Source organism: Natator depressus, chromosome 11, assembly GCF_965152275.1.
Source record: "Natator depressus isolate rNatDep1 chromosome 11, rNatDep2.hap1, whole genome shotgun sequence".
Classification (NCBI taxonomy): Eukaryota; Metazoa; Chordata; order Testudines; family Cheloniidae; genus Natator; species Natator depressus.
This window is the reverse complement of record NC_134244.1, coordinates 10,409,478-10,431,251: the sequence shown is the minus strand read 5'-3', so window position 1 is coordinate 10,431,251 and position 21,774 is coordinate 10,409,478. Positions and strand designations below refer to the sequence as shown.

The 21,774-nt window shown below is 41.4% G+C and overlaps 1 protein-coding gene across 5 annotated transcripts in view; it reads left to right on the top strand.

Annotated features, from left to right (window-relative positions):
• SEMA5B (semaphorin 5B) overlaps positions 1–21,490 on the top strand; it is a 352,197-nt gene extending 330,707 nt beyond the window's left edge. For 4 of the 5 annotated variants that reach the window (XM_074967136.1, XM_074967132.1, XM_074967133.1 and 1 more), the window contains one exon: positions 15,573–21,490. In XM_074967136.1, the coding sequence (XP_074823237.1) occupies positions 15,573–15,728 (156 nt within the window). In that variant the 3' untranslated portion in view covers positions 15,729–21,490. Of the gene's footprint in view, positions 1–15,017; positions 15,088–15,572 lie in introns of all 5 variants that reach the window. The other variant, XM_074967137.1, reaches the window with a different exon arrangement.
• Positions 21,491–21,774: the final 284 nt, after the last annotated feature.

Below are 21,774 nucleotides of genomic sequence, written 5' to 3'. Positions count from 1 at the left end.
ATCGAAGATCATTGGACCAACAAGAACTAAGAGTTCCGGGTAAAAGGGCCTTATATATTAAGAAGAATTTAAAGTGATCTTATTTTACAGAGGGAGTGGGGAATGAGTGGTATGGACGTCCAGGTGTGGTGAAGGCAGATGATTTAAACGAAATCCCTTCTCCCTAATCATCACTCCCTCTGTAAAATAGTGTCTCCTTAAAATCTGCTTGCATATAGTTCCTCTTACCTTAAACCCCTACTTCTAGTCTGTCCAAGAACCTTAGACTTACACTTCAGTGGAGTCACTTCTCACTGTTCTCTAAATAATGCAGTTGAAGAGAGGTTGCATGTGTATGTGGAACATAAGACAAAGGGGTATTATTCATTAGTTTTGTATTTGGGAGTAGCTGACAAACTTCAGCAGGCGTTTTGAGGGATTTTTTCACTGCTTATGTTTTGTCCCCGCCAAACTAGTCTGTGGTAGATGTTCGTTTTGATGAGAGAGATTGTGCCCTGCTCTGGTTTTTAAAAAGGAGAAACTTAAAAATGTTTCTAATGGTTTTTAAGTTTAAAAATATATTAGATAGAATTATCATCAGCTAAGAAGGGTCCATGATCTCAGTGTGATCCTACAGAGCTCTACACAGGAACATGAACCTTGTTGTCCTTCTAAATTCACGGGGGCTAAAATTCACCTTCTTAAAAAGGGGACGTGCTCTGGAATTTTGGCTTGGGCCTGTCTGTATTCTAAACATTTAAATTCCAATTGATTTTCTGGGTCAGAATAATGCACACGGACACGGTGTGTATCTATGTGCGTGCGTATGGGTTAATAAAACCTGAGATTAAGGAAATATATGATCAGTTGGCTACTTTGCAGTAAAAGAAACCAATCATGCACATTGACTGGCTGGTAAGATAAACCTGAGCATATACACAGCTCTATTATATTCTCTGTTCTTTTGATACAACTAAGACTTCTGCAGCCTTCTTTATTTTGTATTCATCTTGAAATGTCCCTCTTGCCCCGTCAGCAGGTGAACACAACCGGAAGTTTCTGAGAGCGTTACACTCAAATGTACAGTGCTGAATGCGGAATTGTAAATCAAGGTGAATTTTATATTAAGGTAGATTTAATGAAGGCAATCTTAGCAGGTATTAGCCTTGTTGGGACACTCAAGTACAGTCACACATTAATGCAGATCATATGTAAATGCCATTGATGAAAATGACCTATTGAGCATTTAGTTGATGATAACTTGCCACGATAGGGTTTTGTACAAGAATGTTTTATTTTCCTGGCTTCTTTTGAATTTCTGTCTTGCTTAGTCAGATTCTGTGGATTCTATTATTAGATATTTTAGCTGTGACATTTTAAAAGATTTCATACATATGCTTTCATCAGCAATACGTAGATTTTGAGTTCTTATTCATAAATTGTAGGGAGAGACTTTGGGGGTCATCTAATAAGTAGTTCACGTTTCATTAATCAGTGAAATTCATACAGTGCTTTGACAATATCAAGCACTATGCAGTACAAGGGCACGACAAAATAAGAATTAGCAGCTCTTTGAACTGGGCATCATGGCAGAATGGGTTACAGAACCTCCTACAACATCCCCAGTACTGTCAGGCTGATTAGTTAATAACTGATGATAATAGGGGAGAGCAAACCTGCAGTGGACTGGCATTCTTAGCAGGTTTTGTTCCTTCTGAGAATTGCTCAGCAGCCCACTCTTTCCAAGTGGCGAGTTAGCTCTGCACTTGATATAAGGGAGGAGGGATCTTGGACTGAAAGCAAGGAGGACCCAAGGTCAGGGCTGAGCTGTTCTGAGATAGGAGTCCTAGAGCAGCTATGCCTGAAGATAAGGCTCAAACTGAACTTCCTCTTATTGTTAAATTCTTTGTTACTAAAGGGGGCTAAGTGTTGACTCTACAAAGTGTGTGGACTGAGTTTTAGAAACGTCTGGGAAAGGCACCTGCACATAGGGCCAAAACCAAATCCCATTGAAGACAGTGGAAAGGCTTCCATTAACTTCAGTGGACTTTGGATCAGGGTCATATCGATTTAAGGAGAATTGCATGTTTTCAAGGTTGGTTGTGATGACAGCTATATAGTTTCTTTCCAGCTGTGCTTGTATTGACGTATCTTTTTTTAAATGTAGCTTGTAGCTTTATTTTGAAGACATATCCATATATTTTATAAAATCAAACTTCTCTCTCTGTAGAGATGCCTCGGACAAATGATCAAAGCTTCCAGTTCCTCTACTCCACATCCTGTCTCTGTCACCCCCACTGCCATCCCTTGTAAACCACGGGAAAAATCCTGAAGTTGTTGCTTAAGCAAAACTGCCATCTGCTCCAAAAGAGCTTTATATGAGAGAGGACAGAGTGAAAACTGAGTGAGGATTTCAGGATTGGGCTGTAAAGAAACTGGAAGAAACTTGTAAATGTTTGATGTGTCTCCTAGTGCCTGGAGTTTATGGGAAGAGATTGGGTCACTACAAACTAAGTTGGGTAACTCTGCGAATATCACACTTGCCCAAAGTTATACCTCTGAATAAAAATACAGCCATTAGAAAATATTCATAAATGGGAAAATATATTCATTAATTCCCATGGGAGCTATATAAATCAAAGAATCTAAATTAAACGCCTTTCAGCAAAGTGGGAATAATCCCACTGAGAGCCAAAGACCCATGTGGAGCAGGCACCCTCTGCAAGGGATGCCAGACAATAGCAAAATATTTTATAGAAACAAAATATCAATATAGGGATCGCGTGATCCCCATCGAGTTTCTGCCTTGCTGAAGAATAACCATTCTGAACGAATTGGCAGTCTTAAAGATTGTAGATTCTTAAAGATTCCAATTGTGTAGTGAGAAATAAAGCTTGAAGCGGGCTGTGGATATCTGTTTGGTTTTAAAAATCTGTTTCTTTTGGGTATAGTTGTTTTTACCGCTACTGAAAATTCCATCTTTTTTAAAGCCGAGAAGCAGCTGGGGTTCAAGTGTAAATGAGTTTTAGCTACTTTGGGTCCCCCAGAGGAAAGTTTTTCCTAAGTCATTCTTAGTTTGTGAGGATATTTGCTTCTCTCACCCTTGGAAAATTTAGGATTCTGTCTTCTATCAGCTAATTTGATGTGTTGCTACTTCAACTACACTTAGCTAACACACTTATTCCCATGTGGTCACAGCACAGACCATTATATCGTTGTGATATAAGAATTCCTTTTGTTTCAATGACCTTGTCACTGTGCATCATTCGATTCCCAGGAATTTGGCTATACAGTTCAGACAGTCAACAGCTGATGAAACAGAACACAGTCAAGAAAGTTCTCAACAGTTTCCCTTTAGCATCTGCCTTGGCTAAGTCGCTTTTTAAAGAGAGATTTAACTGATGCAATCAGATGAAATAACAACAAATAAAAACAACACTAAATCAGACTGAAACATAAAATCTGTCTTAGGTGAATTTCATGCTTAATAAAGACTGTTTCCCCTGAGCAAAGTGGCATTTAACTGTTTAAATGGCACATTACGTATTTTACGAGTATAGTCTTATTTGAAAAAGACTGGTAGGGCCTGGCGGCTGTATTGGCAAAGGAGCATTGTGCTCTTCATTGTATTATCCAGCAGTTGCAAATATCACTTCAGGGGAGTCTAGATTTACATAAGCCCTGCTAGGAAAGGAAAGTAAGAGAGCTCCTGTTGAGGGGAAAAAAGGATTAAGCCATGCAACTCAGATGAAATCTATTAGTGTCTGTCTCCCCCAACCCCTTTATTTAATTGGGTCAAGTCAAATTGAGCAGTCAGGCATGCCTGGATATGTGGCTATTTATGCGATGATTATGCCCATGGAGTGACTTCATCTAGCAGTGGGGTCATTACTCGGTGACAGCAGTGACCTGGAGAATGTGGGTTGGGAGAGGGAAAGCTGCCTTCTAGTTTTCACACATGCCTCTGTTCTATAGATGAATTGTTTAAAATCAGTGAAAACTGCCAGTTAGAGCTGGAATGTCTCCTCTCTCTGGTTGTCTCAGATAGGGCTCCCCCTTGGAATGTTAAACAGCCGCTCACAGTGCTGCTTGAGTCCAATCTGGTTTCCCTTCTAGCCGTTTTTAAGGCGGGCGCTTCGTTGCTTTGCAGGGCTGTGCCTGCGTGCTGTGTGGCAGGAATCCAAATTAGCACATCGGTAATTGTCAAGAGAGCTTCTGTTCAATTCTCTTGATCCATTTTTGACTTCCTCTTTGATTTTAAGTTATCTTGAGAACCACCTCCCTGTGGATGTAGGTCCTTCATTCTCGTCCTGCCAAGTGTTTAATGATTACTCAACTCTCTCCCCCATCCAGAGGGTGATATGCATGTGAGCAGGATTTTCACTATTGTCCCCTACTCTGTGAGCTGAGAACCCCATCGAGTCATTGCAAATGCCAGGTTTGCCTTCATTGGCGTGATATTTATTTGTTCCCCACACTGAAAAAAAAACAGAATTCAAGGAAGAAGAAATGTGGATTCCTAAGGAAATTCAGCAATATGGCGGTTAACTATATATTTATACCACTGCCCTCTACTGGCCAGAACAGCCTGCTCAGTTATGTCCTAGGCTCTTACTGCTAACAGCTAATGGTGGTTTTCCCTTGGCTCGGGGGCATGGGACTGTGATACTGGAGAAGGAAGATGTGTATTCTTCCCTCCACAGCTGCCATGAAGCCCAAAGTGGCAACGGTATGCAGCATAGAGAAACCTGTGAAGTCCTGAGTGGCCGTGGACTAATAATAATATAGACAGAATTGGTTAAAGCTTTGCGGAAGAGGTAAGGGAACCAAAACAGCAGAATGCTAAGCAAAGACATTAACAGGGACTTTAGAAATATATCAGGGGAACAATAAATACCAGAGAAAGTATAAGCCCAGTGATACATTTGGAAGGAGACTAAATTAATTAGGAATCTAGAATTAGGAAGCTACTGAATAGCTTCTTTAACTGGAATAATAAAGAGAGTGAGTCTGATAATTAGTAAATAATGAACTATCAATTCTAAGAATTAGGGGACAGTGGTTTGGCACCTTGGAGCAGCTCGAGCAAGGGACCCTGCGAGAATTAGTGAATGAACAGCCCCAACTACTAGTATTTATTTATGAAAATTCATGAAAACTGAGGCAATACCCCAGTGCAGTGAAATGCAAATATAGAGTACCAAGCATTAAATACAAGGGAAGAGAGAGCTCCAGTCCTTACTTAACTGAATAGCTATTAAACCCCCAAATCTGGGTCACTTCAGTCACAGGAGTAGCCACATTAATTCCACATGAGTAAAGCCAGCTAGATTTGGTGTGAAGAGGAGATATCTGGAGGCACATAGGCCCCTATTCCAAAGAGTATTTAAGCACATCCTTAACTTCAATCCATCCCCATTAAACCATTAGGACTTGAGTGCTTGGCTGAATCGGGACCACAGTGGAGAATGAAACTAGGAGCAGTGGCTGGAATGGGCCATATTGTGCTTTCAGTTATGCCTGTGCAAATGCATTGAAGCCAGTCTGTGTCGACGTTACATGCAGGGCAAGCTGAATTAATTTTTGAGCTGCAGTATCACATATGTTGAAGTGAAGGGTACTTGGGTGGAACTGACAGCTGAACTGGGACCCCCTCTGCATACAGAGAGAAATCAAACGTCATCACTTCTTTGCCTTCCAAGGGTAGGGGATGAAGGGAATGCTCATGTCAGATATCTAGGGCTGGACCCCACCTGTTGGAAATCGGTGTACTCCACTCATCCATATACTTTAGTAAAGCATTTGGTACAGGGTTGTATGAAATCTGATTTGGCAAATGGATTCAGATTGACTTGGCTTGGATTTGCCACTGAGCCTGAAAATTGGCTGATGGATTATAAATGGTGGGCAGTGATTAGGGCTCCGTGTCTGTCACGGAGGTCGTGGAAGTCACGGATTCTGCGACATCTGCAGTGGCCAGTGTTGCTGACCCCAGGGTCACCCAAGCAGCTGGCCCCAGAGATAGCTACTCAGGTGGCCCTGGGGACAGCCACTGGAGGGGCTCTGCAGCCAGCTGCTTGGGCATCCCTGGGGACTGCCCAAGCACCAGCCAATGCAGCTGGCCCTAGGGACCACCTGAGCAGCAGTCCCGGGGGTGGCTGGAGCAGCCACAGCTCAGTGGCTCCCAGCAGCAGTCCCGGGATGGCTGGGGCAGTGGCTGGCCCCGGGGCTCAATACCCCCTCCCTGATGGTGGCAGGAGCAGCCACAGGCTCCCACCCCGGCAGTGGGGCTCTCCCTGCAGTTGGTGCCATGGGCCTCTGGGGCTTCCTCCCCCCTGGCAGCTGGTGCTGCGGGCTCCCCACCCCAACACCATGCACCCCTCCCCTCCAGGTTCAATAAGGGGTATTTATGGAACAAGTCATGGACAGGTCACAGCCCATGATTTTTGTTTCTTGCCCGTGACCTGTCCATAGCTTTTACTAAAAATACCCGTGATTAAATCGTAGCCTTAGCAATGATTAATGACAGTTACCCATATTGTGAGGAGGTGTCTTGTGGGGCGGAGCAAGGATCGGTGAAGCCTGGTTTCCTTCGACATCTTCATTGCAAACAGCATGTTAATGAAATTATTAGAAGACAGTAAATTGGGAGGTGTGTTAAACACCAGCCAGGATAGAAAACTCATGGGAAAGGACCCGGAGAGTTCATAAGTGTAGAAAGGAAATAGGTGAGATTTAGCATGGGGGAAAAGCCAAAGCAATCGTGTGGAAGGTACTCAAAAGGCAGCTATGTAGTGGGAGGGAGGTGTCACGCTGTCGGGAGTGGCAACCGTGAGTGCCAACCTCAAGGCAGACTGTCAAGAAGCAGGGCAGACCCCCCAGCCCGGTTGTATGATCTGTAATTAGATTTCACTAACCCAGTAACAAATGTGAAATTCTGAAGCACTATAACAGCCTTACAATGGAGTCACAAACAGTCCCCTTGGACGTTCCAGTCTATCTTCCCCCCAGACAAACGACGGAGTGATAGATGGTTGCTATGCAGCAAAGATCACAAAATATTTGGGTTACTCCCAGCCCCAGACACCAGATACTTACCCCAGGTAAATTTGCACCTTAGATCTCACACCAAAGACAATGCTTGTAGCCAATCCTATTGTAAATGATCTACGGGTTTATTAACTATGAAAAAAATGAGAGCGTTATTTACAAAGTTAAGGTAGGCATGCATAGATACGCAAATGAATTAGTGTGTATGGTTTCAAAAGGTGAGAGAGTTGTAGTAAAATGTCAGCTCTGAATGTCTTTTAGAGCTAACCCAGGTTCACACTGGGGATCTCTGCTTCTGTTTCGGAGCTGCCTCCAGCCCTTTGGGAATCCAAAGAGCAAAAGAGATGACACATTTTCTTGTCAGCTGTTTTTATTTCCTACTTCCAGAATTCAAGCTGATGTGATAAGCCCTTTTGCATGTAGCCTCTTAATGAGTGTGAGGGAGCAATTAACAAAGTCTGGATCGTAAAGTTCCACAGTGGTCCATTTCATTTAGATAGGACTTCTTGTTGGGCAGGAGACATCCCTCCTGACTGAGTTCACAATTTAAGAGCAAGCATTTTTTACAGTTACAAAACAAAAACTTAAATACTACCTCATAGCATGTGATAAAGATATATGTGAGATTAATGCCTGCAGCAACTTACAAGCATTTCATAAAATCTAAACACTGAACACTTTGTGGTAAGTCCAGTACCCATCTTAGCCATCCTGGTACACAGGTGAAACAGACTGGTTTCCAGCAATGAATTTATCACTGCTCAGCTGAGGTCTAAAGCCTTGGCAAGATATGGCACCTGGTCTGCCAGCATCACAGGAGGGCCTTGAAAAGCAGGAAGGCTGTCAGAGACCTAAGGGAAGTATTGGCTGGCCAATTAGACCCTGTCTATACTGTGATATTTTCTTGTGTGTGCTGGGGTAGCTGTATCTGTGTAACTCCCAGTCTAAATGCATGTGCTGGTGTGATGTGGGGCTCACCCCAGTGAGTTACCAGGGTAAGCTGCACTGACGCACTATATACATTAGGGTTATTTGCACCAGTGTAGCTACATTGATGTAAGACTTATCTACACTGGAAACTCTACAGCTGCAGCTGCACTACAGTAGCACTTCAGTGTAGATACTACCTATGCCGACAGGAGGGGTGCTTACATCTGTTCCCCTTCCCAATAGGCGACAGCTAGGTGGACAGAGGAATTCTGCACAGAGACATCACAGAGCAGGGAGCAGATACTCTATATCTCCACAGCACTGTTGAGACTACAGCTGGAATTTTGTGTCCCACTCCAAACATCTCCATATTGACAAACAGGAGGGAATTTTTGGGTGTAGGTTGCTTCGGGCTTCCTTTGTGTCTGTATAGTGCCTAGTATATTGTGAGTGCTACAGGAAACAAATAACCAATGATGATCATCCAGAGAAGAGTAACAAATACTGGTGAGTCTGAGATCACTACGAGTGTGAGGTGGACAGATTACTTAGGGTCTGATCCAGCACCCGCTGATGTCAGTGGAAAGACTCCCATTGACCTCAGTCACCTTTGGATCAGACTCTTGGGTCCCAATTCAGAAAGATACTTAAACACAAGTCTATCTGTAAGTATGTGCCTCGTTCACAATGGAAGTTGTGCCAGTGACTACAGTGGGGCTAGGATTTCACCCACAGGGCATACGGTTTAGCAGATATAAATGTCTTTGCACCATCTGGGAGGTGAGCTTCTAAGGAAGACTCGAAAGAAGAGATACCAGAGGCTCTGAATCTTTTTATAGCTTGTGGCTAATAAATCTATGGGATTCTGAAGCCTTTTCCAGCATCTGTCTGTATTTTCAGGAGTGGTTATAATGTATAGCGTGAGAGGCATGATACCGTTGCAGCAGCCAGTTGATGGGCGGGAGTAGGCTATGTATCCTTTGTTTTGTTAGTGCTAGTAAATGCCAAGAGGTTTGATTTTAGTCATGTGCTTTATTTATTTTTAATGTAATTGTTGTGCTAATTGTTCCCCAATTTGCTGGCTAGTCATAGTGCTGAGATTGCCACCGTGCACCACTCCAGAAAAGTGCATTCTGCAGGGAATTCTTCATAATCTGAATCCATTTCAGTAATCCTTATCTATTTTATGTTGCCATGACACAGAGTAATTTCCTCTCCTGAGAAGGGCATGGCTAGCTCCATAAAACATAAACCATCTGTATGGAAAAAGCATTTCACCCAATCTGATTTTACTCTGAGGAAAACATGAGCCCCACGAGGAACACAAAAAAGACAAAAGGTTGGATCTGGGATGCTTTATTGTGTATTTTTTTCTCTCCATTATATAATTACGTTTTGATTTGATTATATCATTCCCTTCTCCCTCCCTCTTTCCCCACAGTAAAAAGGAGTGTCCAGCTTGCTCTCCCAGATCACTGTTACTGCAGGATATTGGATACTGCTAGCAGGGAAAATGGGAACCACTCGTTTTATTCTTTAAAGGCCTAATGTCGTGCCCTTGATTATGGCGGAAGTAGGATATCAAGCTCTACTTGCATATGGTTCCAATTTGGGCATTGTGGGTTCCTACTGTGACTGAGTGGAGTAGTCTAATGAATGCTGTCTATCCATAAAGCAGTCCAGTCACTTTGATATGTAGACACCAGTTCTGGGCTATTGCCTAAATCCACTGCACAATGCATGTCAAAGCTTAAAAGTATATGGAGAGGCTACAGCACTGATTGGCTGGCTGGCTTCTTGTGTTCCTTTCCACCCAATTTGAGGTTTAGGACTGATGTTTTTTTAGTGGAAGAAAGAGATCTTACATTATATACAAAACTGCAAGAGCGGGGGAAGTGCAGTCATAGCATTTTAGAGGAATCTTTTGGGGGAAACTACAGTTGGATATGCATCATGGTATAAAACCTCTTAATCCAGGACGAGATTAAAATGCGATTAGGGGTTAATCACAAATGATGAGTGAGATGTTCTAAAGGGGTCACCTAACTAAACACATCTGCCAAATGTAAAACGGAAAGACTGAAATATCTGCCAGTGGCAGAAAGATGTTGGGACAGATTTTCTGTTTGGGTAAATGGTCATAGCTCCATTGGCTTTCATGCAGTGATGACAGTTTACACCAGATGAAGATCTGCCCCCAAGATCCTAGGAGAGCTCCAAAAAAGGGAGAGGAGTCTGAAGTGCTGAGAGGACTGGACAAATGTAGAAGTAACTGCAAAATCAGGCACCAGATGAGGCTTACTAGAAATCTTTCTGTATTATTTCTCTGTGTTAGAAACGCTGTTACTTTATTGTTCTGACTTCGATTTTGGGGGCATATGTTTGGGAGGAAAGTGTATTGATAGCTAATACACTAAAAAAAGTGCCCTTTTCACTGGAGCTGGTCAAAAAATGGGGAAAAAATTGAAACGTTTTTGTAAAAAACATTGTCCTATTTTTAGTCAAAATTTTATGTTTAGACAAATTTTGAAGAAAAAATTGAAATTTGGAAAAGTTTTAGCACACATTTCTATGTATAAGTAACAAATGTACATACAGGCATATATACCGTTGTAACCAAGATCAAACTGGGTTAGTTCTGTAATATCCATATTATTAAATGTGATTATGTGCTGCTAGTTGTGTCAGATTGCAATCCAATACACGAGGGGATTATAATTATAATACTGACCTAAAGGCAGTATTTTTTGGCCTGGGAGTAAGGCTTATAGCACACGAGGTTAGCAATTAGAAAGTCTGAATGTTTTACTTTGCCTAAAAATATCACTAGTAAATGATGAAAAAGATCTAGTAAACAAATATATCATGATGCCAGTCATGTTTAAAAATACTTACACTTTGCTTTATTGGAACTTTATCTTGGATGGGATGGAACTGTGTGTGCATGTTAAATAATACACACACACACACACACATAATGTTCCATCCATATGGAAAATATCCATACATATATTGTATGTAAATTTCAGAGGTTATGAAAATATATGGAAGGCATTTTTGGTAGCCCTGTGCTTTTAAAATTATTGTAATGACAACTATACATTGCTTATACATTTCTGTAAATACTGGGCTATTCAGTGTTCTGCTAGCCCCAGGTTAAACAGTAGCATTGTCAGGACATTTTTTTTAAATTTGCTGATGGTGATAGTATGTCAAAATGCTGCACTTATCTCAAACCATCTCACAGTGATCTCTTTCTTCACTTTTCTGAAAATGTCCCCATGTGACAAACTAATATTCCTAGGACAGAAGAGTCTTTCTTGTGTTTTATTCATATGCCAATATAATATAATAAAAACTCTTTTAAAGGAAGAACTTTAAATGCCGGTGCATGCCCTTGGTCAGATTAGCATAAATTGCTGGCAAGCCATCTGCTAAAAGGTTCTTGGATGGAGGCTCCTAATGGATAGACTGGCAAATATAACTTGGCTTTGCTGATACTGCTGATCTCGAGGATGGAGGAAGCAGGTAGCAGATATTTGATCAATGTGGTTTGAGTTCCTGTTTGCTCCCAAGTGGAACAATTTTCTATCTTTCTGTCTAAATCTATCTTATAGGCATTTTTATCACCATAGATTCTGAGTGCTCCTAAAGTCTTATAGTAATTTGTCTGTTGCCTCTCCTCTAAAACTGCAGTAAGATGCCTTCTCCTCAGGGCAGGATGGGGCTGTGAGAGAGCCTGAACCCCCTTTCCCAGCTGTGTTTAGGAAGGTTCTCAGATACAGCTGTGTATTGCCCAGGCATTGTGTGTCAAGTGATATTTCAACACTAGGAAAGGGGGAGTTACATGCTTAAGACTCTTAAATATAAAGGGGTGGGGAAAATGCATATAGCCCCATCCCTCCTGCTTACAGATAAATGCCAGGAGAGGTTGTAAACACCAAGGAGGAAGAGGCATTAATTAGTGCTATGTGAGAGATGGGATGAAATTAAGAAAGGGAAAATATAAACTGAATATCAGGAAAAGATCTGTTAGTTCTATTAGACAATAAGATCTATTAGGCTGCCAAGTGATGGGAATGCCATTGCTTTAGCCTTTTAAACTAGACAATATAAAATCTACCATAGGGGACAATCTACACTGGCACAGAGAGGCAAGTCTCTTCTCTCTGTATCTTCTCTGAGAGCTGTGTGGAGGGTGGCATGTGCTGCACTGGATTAGCAAGATGAGATTCTATGGTGATGAGGTCCATATAAGTACCTAGAAAGACAGACAGCAAGTGTCTCTTCGAAGAGAACTGCACAAGCATAGTGCTGTCAGCAACCACTTCTTGGGCACTGAGCTGCTGAGCACTGCATGAACAGGGCCGAGATTATGGAGCTTGTTGCTGGGTTCTGGTGCTCTCTGCAGTTGGTTTTGTGGTGGGAGTTAGTGCTGTGGCAATGAGTGCTCTTGATTTTGAGGTCTCAGAATCAACAAACCCTGCTGGAGACCCCTGTATGTTCAGAGTAGGCCAAATGCGCCCCGGTGTAACTCCATTGAGTTCAGCACACTGGGGATGACTGCGGTCCAGCGTCTGAGCCATGGCCTGCCTTGATGGCGCAACCCATGTCGCTCCTGAAGGAAAGTCTTCAGAGGGACGGTTTGTCACCTGCCTATCATCTCTGCATACGGAGAAAGGAAAGGAGCCAGGGTTAAATCTCTTAATAATACAAGTGAGGCTAACATGGAAATTTAATTGCAATTCCCTTCTGGGTTTGTGGATTTCTAAAATTCGCTGCTGCCTAATCTTCCCCCTGGCAAAAATATCAACCAATTTCTAGTGCCTGGGAGCCTAACCATCTATTCATTAAAATATGACCAACAATATGTTTGTGCTGGAAAACATTAAGGTGCTATACATTGATCATACTGATTTAGGGCTTGTTCTGCCATCCTGATATCGCCAGAGACATATTCTGTGCAGCTAATTGCATTATAAATCCCTTAAAGCATTTTCATAAGGTATTTCCCGAAGATATGAGACCCTCCATCAAAGAACAAAGAAACAGTTGTGGGGTTGTTTTCTAATTAAGTGTTATAGGAAAGTAAAGGCAAAAAAGAGAGAGAAAATGCAAATGTTAATTAAATGCAACACTTGCTTTCAGTGACTAGATTTAAAGCGTTGCAGGATATCCTGAAATTTAGTCATTCCAGCTAAGAGCCCAAGGAATAGAGGGCTGTGATTTTTCATTTTGAGCTAGAGGTGGGCCCGACCAGAATTTGATCATCACCAAACTTCAGGCATGTTTAGATCTGGGGTTTTGATCTGGACTCATCTCTACTCTTAACACTTCGTGAAATCCCAAGTGGAGACTCAGCTAATCCACAACTGCTGTGACCTCCCGAGAGCATCCCAGTTGAACCACCTGCTCTCTCACATCCATATACTGACAGCTCTCTGCTTTCCACATTGTGCAACCGATGAGATTTCCCTGAGCATCATCATAAGACTTGACCATGTAGGAGGCGATTTCTTCAGACACTTGTTCCTCTTGCCCTCATTTATGCTTCTGAAAATTTACACTTGTGCTACTACTGTGCAGTTAGGTGGATCTGGTGGTGTTTTATGCTCTCATGGTGAATGAGGACACCACTGGTATGACGCTCCATACTCCTCCGTGGAAGGCACTGGCATGTAGTGTTTAACTGCATGTGTTAAGTATACGGAGCTAAATCACACCGGCTAGGAAATAACAATCCTTATGTACAGTATGCATGAATAGCTAAGTTCATTTGCCTTGGAAGAGCTCCTCAATAATAAAACTTTGCACATATAATGTGCCTTTTATCCAGGGATCACAACTGTTTGACCAAGCTGGGTAAGTATTTTTATCTTCATATTACAGATGGGGAGTCTGAATCACAGAGATTTCCCAAGGACACATAGAATGTGTCAGAGCCAGAAAATTAAACTCAAATTCCCTGATGACCAGCCCTGAGCTCTAACCAACAAACTGCTCCCTTTATTATTTTGATATTTCTTTGGCTGATTGGGAGCAATGCATAACACTTCCTATCATATCTTCCTTTTATTTCTAAGGGCAGAAGGAATTCTCACTCCTTGTTGGCCAGCATTTGCACATCTAAAGTAGGAGTTCTGCCTGATGCTGTTACCTTTACTCACTTGAAGACCCCTCTGAAGTATCTAGGACTATATGCATGAGTAGGGTACTTCTCAGGTTGAGTGAGAGTGGAAGTATTGGGCCCTTAGCACTTGGTGAGCATTAGCCAGTTAATCATCACATCACTTCTGGGAGGTAGGTTAGCAAACATTATTAATCCATATGGAAACAGGTGATGTAATTTGCCCAAGGTCACACAGTTAGTCAGTAGCAGAGCCAGCATTAGCACTCAGGAGTTCCAGACTCCAAAGCCTATATTCAGTCCTCAGGTCCATGCTGCCTTTCAAATGGGTGACATTCTCTACTCCAGATGGCAAGAAGCTTGAACTAGCCAATCACAGGTATCTGCACCCTTTTTGGAAACAGTGTGAACCTGTTTTAAGGGTGTAAGTGAAACATACACCTTTTGTTGCCATAGAACAAGGGATTAATTCCTTGTTGCAGTATAACAGCAGATTAAGGTGCTCACATGAGAGACTGAGGCATGCAGTTATTTAAAAATAAAAGCCTGCCATGATCATGCTTCAAAAGCAAAATGGATTATGTGATTGAAATGACATTGACAGCAAGGAAAACGATAAATTTTCTGAGAGGTTTCTCATCCTCCAAAACGGGACTTTATCCCTTTGAGCTGGAAACATCTGGCATGTCAATGGATTTTACAAGGGGGGGGGGGAACAATTTCTCGTGGCATGAATATAAGTGATTCCATGATAAGGCAAAGAAGGGGGAGGAAAAGCCCCTGTCTCATTTCTAAATTCTAGTGGTAAAAGATACATTTTGAATTTCTCATTTTTCTGCTGCTATTGACAACACTTGTTACTTGGTTGTAGAATTTCTTGAGTCATTTTAGTTTTTCAAAAAGTGACCATGACTTGTTACTTATACTGTAGCTGACAGAAGTGACACACTTAATATCGGGGGGTCCAAACCTGGATATCTACCAATGGAGATGGAGATCAGGTAAATGTGCACCTGCTCTTCCAAAGAGAAAAGAAGTGCCATTTTGGTAACTGCTATGAGAGGGAGTTGGTGGCTGTACAATGAACACTTTGGAAGGGAATAGGTTGAGTGTACAGTTCACCACTCAGTCATGTTTAGGCCCAGCATGGTTGTGTGACAATGATGATCAGACATCATACCATCTACTAGGAGAATCTGGGTCTCTGCAGAAGACTCTGGATTCTGGCTCTAGTAATGGCTGAGCACAGATCCACCAATGCAGAAATGGCAAGAGCTGTGGGTCCACCCACTGACTGACTCCACAGAAAGAGAGAGCCATGTATGGTACACATCCATCCTATCCTCCCAGATGGAGGGAAGGTGCCAGTGGCCCAGAATGGAGACCATGCTGGAGAAGGAATCTGAGAGAGAAAGATCTGAAGATAGGAAAGAGCATTTCCAAAGCATTTATATATGTCTGTGTAATTTCTTTTTACTTTTTACAGACGCTTAACAAGAACAACTTAATACCTGATGAAAGGACCAACTTCTACCCCTTGCAGCAAACCAACGTGTACACTACAACCTATTATCCCAGTACACTGAATAAATATGACTACAGGCCTGAGGCCTCCCCTGGAAGGACCTTTACCAACAGCTGATGATGGACAGACTGTCCAAGGACTGGATCACTTCCTATATGAATTGTTTTTTAAACTGAGTTTATGGACCAAATATTGGCCCGGTCTCTAGATGTAAATATTGTACAAGTAGGGCCTTTTTTGGGGGGGGGGTGGGTGTTAACTGTTTTACTTTTAAACAGCACATCTCCTCCTTAAGTGGACAGAATGATTATGGACCATGGACCATTCTGCATAAACTTTTGTGGATATTTGGCTGGAAATGACACGGCTGCAAATATTCATGGCCGGACGATCAGTATTTCTGTCTGAGGCCTGAACTACCGAGGAGCTGATTGCATGCTGTGTTAGGTTTCCACCATGCTACACCAGTGTGTTCTAAGAAACCTTACAGATAGCTCCTTAGAGCAATGGATGATTGTACAGTGACTTGACAATGGCGGTACATTGAATGACACTTCGTTCACAAGACGAGCTGCCTGGGATTTCATCACGCTAGGAACTAGAACAAAGTTTTAGGTTTATAGTGGTGTCTCCAGCATCACCAGAAGATTCCTTTCACATTGCAAGAAATAGCCTCCACAGTCTTCTTTGGTAACATCCAGTTCAACTGGGGAAAGAAAACACACAAAGTGCTCTACCCAAAGAAGCATTTCAGAATATTTCCAGTCTTAATTAAAAGAAAATGATACAGGCAATGAGATGTTAAGTGAAGTAAATGTTGGACGAATGAGATGTGGACTGTGGCTGCAGAACAAAGATGTGCATAGCACTGGAAAAAATGTGAGGAGTGCCGTACATGAGCTGTGAGCTTTCTTTGAAATAACATTTACTTTTTTCCCCTCCAACTTTGATTCTGTTCATATCTGCAAGGAATGATGACTGATGGCCCCGGCCCTCCTCTTGTGAAATCACTAGGCTTGGGGCTAATTCTTATTTTATTATTATTTTTTTAGTTCACTTATTTTTCGAAGAGTAAGAAATTCTGAATTTTTGGCACGGTATTTTTCCAAGGAATGTATTCATAGCATACCATGATGCAGAAAGTCTGCTGCACATTCTTCAGTGTCTTCCAGTCAGTGCTCCATCAAATAATTATACAGCTGAATAATGTGCATTGTTTGCCAATATTCCTTTAGATTTCTCAGCTAGAAACAAACAAACAAAAAATCTTGCTACAGTTATTAAAGTAAATTGGGACTGTAGTGTTATTAAACATTATATCCAGCCTTGAAATGTAATTTTGTGTATGTGTGTGCCTGTGTCCAGCAGAACTGTATTAGACTGTTGCAGAAGCCATGGTGTGTACAACCAGATGTATGCCTGACATTAGGTTTTGTTTTGGCCAAATAGTATTGGCAGTGCTAAATGGACAGTTCCATCAAATGTGTTAGCAACGTGAGCAAGTTTGACACTGTTACTATTGAATGTTTCTAACTATTTATAATGAACTCCTGATGCTATGACTTTTAGAATGCCACAATACTGAGCATGAGATGAGCACAAACCTAAACACCCAGGAGCTCCAAGTAGTTCCAGAATTTGAATTCTTTGTATGCATCTTACTGTAGCAATTGCCATGTCTATTTTCAGTCATTGACTGGGATGTGTTTGAAGCAGTTTGGGTTCTGTTGGTTACATACAACAGATTTCACTGTAAGCCAGCACTCAGCGAGTTTCTCATTGCTGTCACTTCACGGATACTTGTTTGGAAAGTGGGGCTGAGATGTAGCTGGTCATTGCACACATACCCATCCATAGAGGTGGTAAATTAGAGCTGAGAAGAGGCTTTGCTGCTCATGACTCAAAAAGCTCTCCTAAGAGTGAGGCAGGGCAGAGGTGGCCTCTGTAACCTGGTCTTACAGTGTGGGACCAAAAGCAGGAGAACAAATTAACCTTCTGTTTCTAAACTAGTTGAACCCTAATGTATGCTAGTGATCGATAGCTGTAAGGAGATTTATTATAAAATTTCATCACTGAGGGTCTTAGATTAGCTCAATGACTCCCAACCTTTGCTGGCAACTGTACCAGTTTAGCAGGCTGATCCAGGTTCTCCTTCCAGTTACACCAGTGTAAATTGGGAGAAACCCCATTTAAATAAAATTACTCTGGACTTATACAGTGGTATGACCGAAAGCAGATTCTGGCCCTAAGAGTTTGGTTGTACTAGTTTCTTCCACTTATTCAGCTAGATCAAAAGCGGCAGGCACTGGTCACAAAAGCCCCATTGATTTTCAGTGGGAGTTAGATACCTAATTCCCTTAGGGCTTTGGAAAATCCCAGGCTAAAGTTACAGGACTGGTGTAGAGCCCCCCGGTTGAGAACTGTTGCACATTTCTCATGTCAGGAGTTCTAAGGAAACTGTTGGTGCCCAAGATCACTGTAGACATTACAAACTAAAGTCATTTCTAAGCTTCCATTTCAGGTGGTTCCCTTTGTTGGAGAGTTATACTGTTATTGTTTATTTGGCAGGATTACAGCTGCAATTCTTAGAGTTGCGAGCAAGTGAGTTAAACCTTGCAGTTATTTTAATTTTCTTTCTTTTTTTTTTGTAGCTCAAACATTTCTATTTGCCCCCTCCCCCCCCAAAAGCTATGTAATAGCTGAAATTATTTAGTTTTTCAAATCAGTGAGCAAGATCACTGCTTCCATTGTGCTCAAAAGGTGCCTATTTTATAGTGTATGTGGGCAATGGGGTAGGTTATATTTTCATCAAGACATTTCAGAGTCATTCTTATTAGCCATCTGAATGGCTTCATGAAATTGGCAATCACAGCGAGAATCTGTGGCCTCCATTTGAGCAGAAAGTAGAAGCAGGGGGAGGAGAAACTCTGAACTCTTATTACTCAATTAATGTTTGTATGAGAGTGCAGTTCTTTAAGACCAGTGTTAATGTGATGTGAGGGTTGTATTCCTTCTGAGCTCTCCAGTGCAGCCCAGGTTAATGACACAATATACAATGATATTCTCGTGTTTCTGTTTGGTTCTAGCAGGTAAATTGGCAGCAGATCATCAGATCTGTAATGTCCATAGGCGATTGAATTGCTTCTGCAGCCCGATGTTAAACTGCTTAAGTTTCCCATTCTTAAGGTCATCTAAAAGTATGCACAGTGGGCTGGAAATAGCATTGCTGTAGCACCAAAGGTTTCTAACAGCAGCTTTGGCTTTTTTTCTTTTCTTTTCTTTTTTTTAACTTTTAGAGAAAAACAAAATGCTGATCAGTTATTTAGCAAGAAATTGGGTTGACCTTGCAACCTTAGTTCGCTGCAAATATTTTGGCATAGGATTCAGCTGTACAGCATGTTGAAAGCAGTAAGTGTCTTGCACCCAAATGTGTAGGGGGTAGGGCTTAACAAGGTCGTTCTTTTCCCACCTCCATATGAAGTGATACACTACTCCCTTGCTCTAAAGGTTGCATATGTGGAGTGAACCATGCCCCATTGTAAAACTGCTGTTGCACTTCACTGGATTGAGATGCCAATTATAAACATGCCACCCCTTTATAACTTGCAACTGCCTCCAATAGACAAGACCCCCAAAAGTAAAATACCTGGAGAAAGGGGTGCTGTTCTAAAGATGCACTTGTGAATGTTTGTAAATATGAGCCACTCACTTTTCTTAAACATGTGAAATGTACAAATACCAGAAAAGAATGTGTATGGTGTAATGACTGCTGTTCTTAATGCCTTATTTTGAGAAAATGAAATTGAAGTTATATTGAAATCAAAGTGAAGAGTGGGAAATGGAGTCCATTAAATGCCAGATGTGATAAGATAAAATAAGCCCACGTGAAGATGAAATTGCTGTCCACACAGATCAGTGTATTCTTTGTACCAAATTTCTGATTTTTTATACATATAAAATGTAAATTTAAAGTGTATGTAACAAATTTAATAGTGTGCATAGCTATCAGTGGATAGCTAGGGTATATATTTATAATATATACACACACTCTGTCTCCATCCATTCAAATGCCTGCAGAGAAAATTTAGACTTAGAAAGGCAGTGCTAGAGTTCAAATTCCATAGGGAAAGACTGAAAATAAGGATTAAGAAACCCTATGTTCTTTTCATTAGATTTAGCAAAATACATTTTATAACTAAATATATTTTTTTTAAATTGAAAATAAAATTTATTTGTTATAGTTACAAATGCCCATTCTCCACAAAACATTCTAGCTAAGAATAACTAAGTAAACAATTTTTGTAACCACTCAATGGATGACTAATCAGCCTGAGGCAGCTGTGTGTATCACTCTTGAATTTAACTACAAGTAGAGATTAATTGTGCAAACAAAGTAGCAGGTTAGAGAAACAAATGGAAAGTTAAAAATGTCAAACTGGCTCTAGAAGAAATTTTCACTTGCATGTTGAAGAACTTTGCAATTGTTTTCCAAGTAGTTGAGTGGCAGCATAAGAATTTAATAACTATTTCCACACGGACTGTTGTCATACAACTTAAGAGCTAGATCCTGCCACCTCCTAGGTTGCGATTTTCAAGTGGGTCTGACAGAGCGATAGAAAAAGATGTAGCTAATGCCTTTGGGCACCTTTGTAATCCCCAGCTTGCCTTCTAGATTAGCCCTTGCCCAGGGACACCAATGGGACTCCCTGAATATCAAGCATGCTCCAGCACCCACTGGAGTGATGGGAACATTGATTACAATGGGTGTAGAGTAAGGACTATACCCATATGAGCAGTGTTTTTGCAGGACTTGGCCCTACCTGAAGGGGTTGTTTTGCTAGTTTAGTGAATTCTCAAATGGGAACAGCCTTGTATAGGAAAATCCCTCAGTTAAGAGCAAACCTCAAACAATTCTGAGGTCAGGTTTGGGTCAGATAAGCATTGACCAAGTTAAATGCTGTCCATAGTATTGAAGCCTTCAAAACTGCACAAGGAAACTAACAAAAGCAAGCCCTCATGGAGAATCCGGTATCTTAATTCTCAGGGCTAGAACATTGTAAGGTAGAGCCTTTCTTGAAGTTTTAGCTGTAGTTCTGGTTCCCAGCTGCAGAAGACCTATTCTCATCAGTGCTGAGTTTGCTTCTAGAACTTGATTCCTCATCCCAGCCCTATCCGGTATTTATTTTTTCCAAACACATTGGGCCTGACAGCATGAATGGTTACATGCTATAAAGACTGAACTGAGCTTGCTGGAATTCCTAGTATAAATAGTTTTGAAATAAAAATGATGCTGCATAGCAATATCACTACTCCTGTGTTACACTGAAACCTCAGTGGGATGGGGTCGCTGTGTAATATACAGGCCACAGCATGAGGGGGAGGTCAGTGTGTCTAATAACTGAAGCAAAAGGGCTTTTAGTAGAAATATGGCAAAACATTGGGGAAAAAAGCCACACAGCTGCATGATCTTGTGGGTTCCATCTACATGCAATTCATCTCTAATATCTGCATATATGTGTGTATTTTGAACAGATGAGCGAATTAATCAGAAACAACCTTTGTCCCAGAGGGTAAGTACGTAAGCTAGGACTTAAGCGGGGGTGAGGAGGGAGTGACAGAGGCAATACTGGATCTTTGATACACAAGAAATTGTTAGTAGAAAACAGTATATTTACCCCAAAAAAGGAAAATTTGGCAAGTATTAGTGGACTCTTAGTGTGAAGGCACATCACCCTTCCTATGCAATTGAACATGATGGTACTATTAGTAAATAAAGGTGACCTAGACTATAATCACTGCCTTTAGACACTGTGAATTTTTTTGGGGTACTCTGTATTTTTATATATTGTACAATGTAAAGAGTAATTCAGAAATAAAACAGAACCATCTGGAGCGCTTGTGAGTCATTTCCCCTCAAAAAGATGTAACATGATGCCTCTGAAGATTGGACAGGTAACCTCCTGGCAAAACACATCCCAGAGTGCAACTGACCAATTAGGCCAGGTTTATAACTTGGAATATGTGTAAATATCTAATTCCTTGCTGACCACAATCCCCTTATTGCCTGAACCGTGACACAGAATTGTATTTATCACAATTTTAGCCTGGATGACTACAAAAGGTTACTAGGTATAAAATTAAATTAAGCTACACAATGCAACAC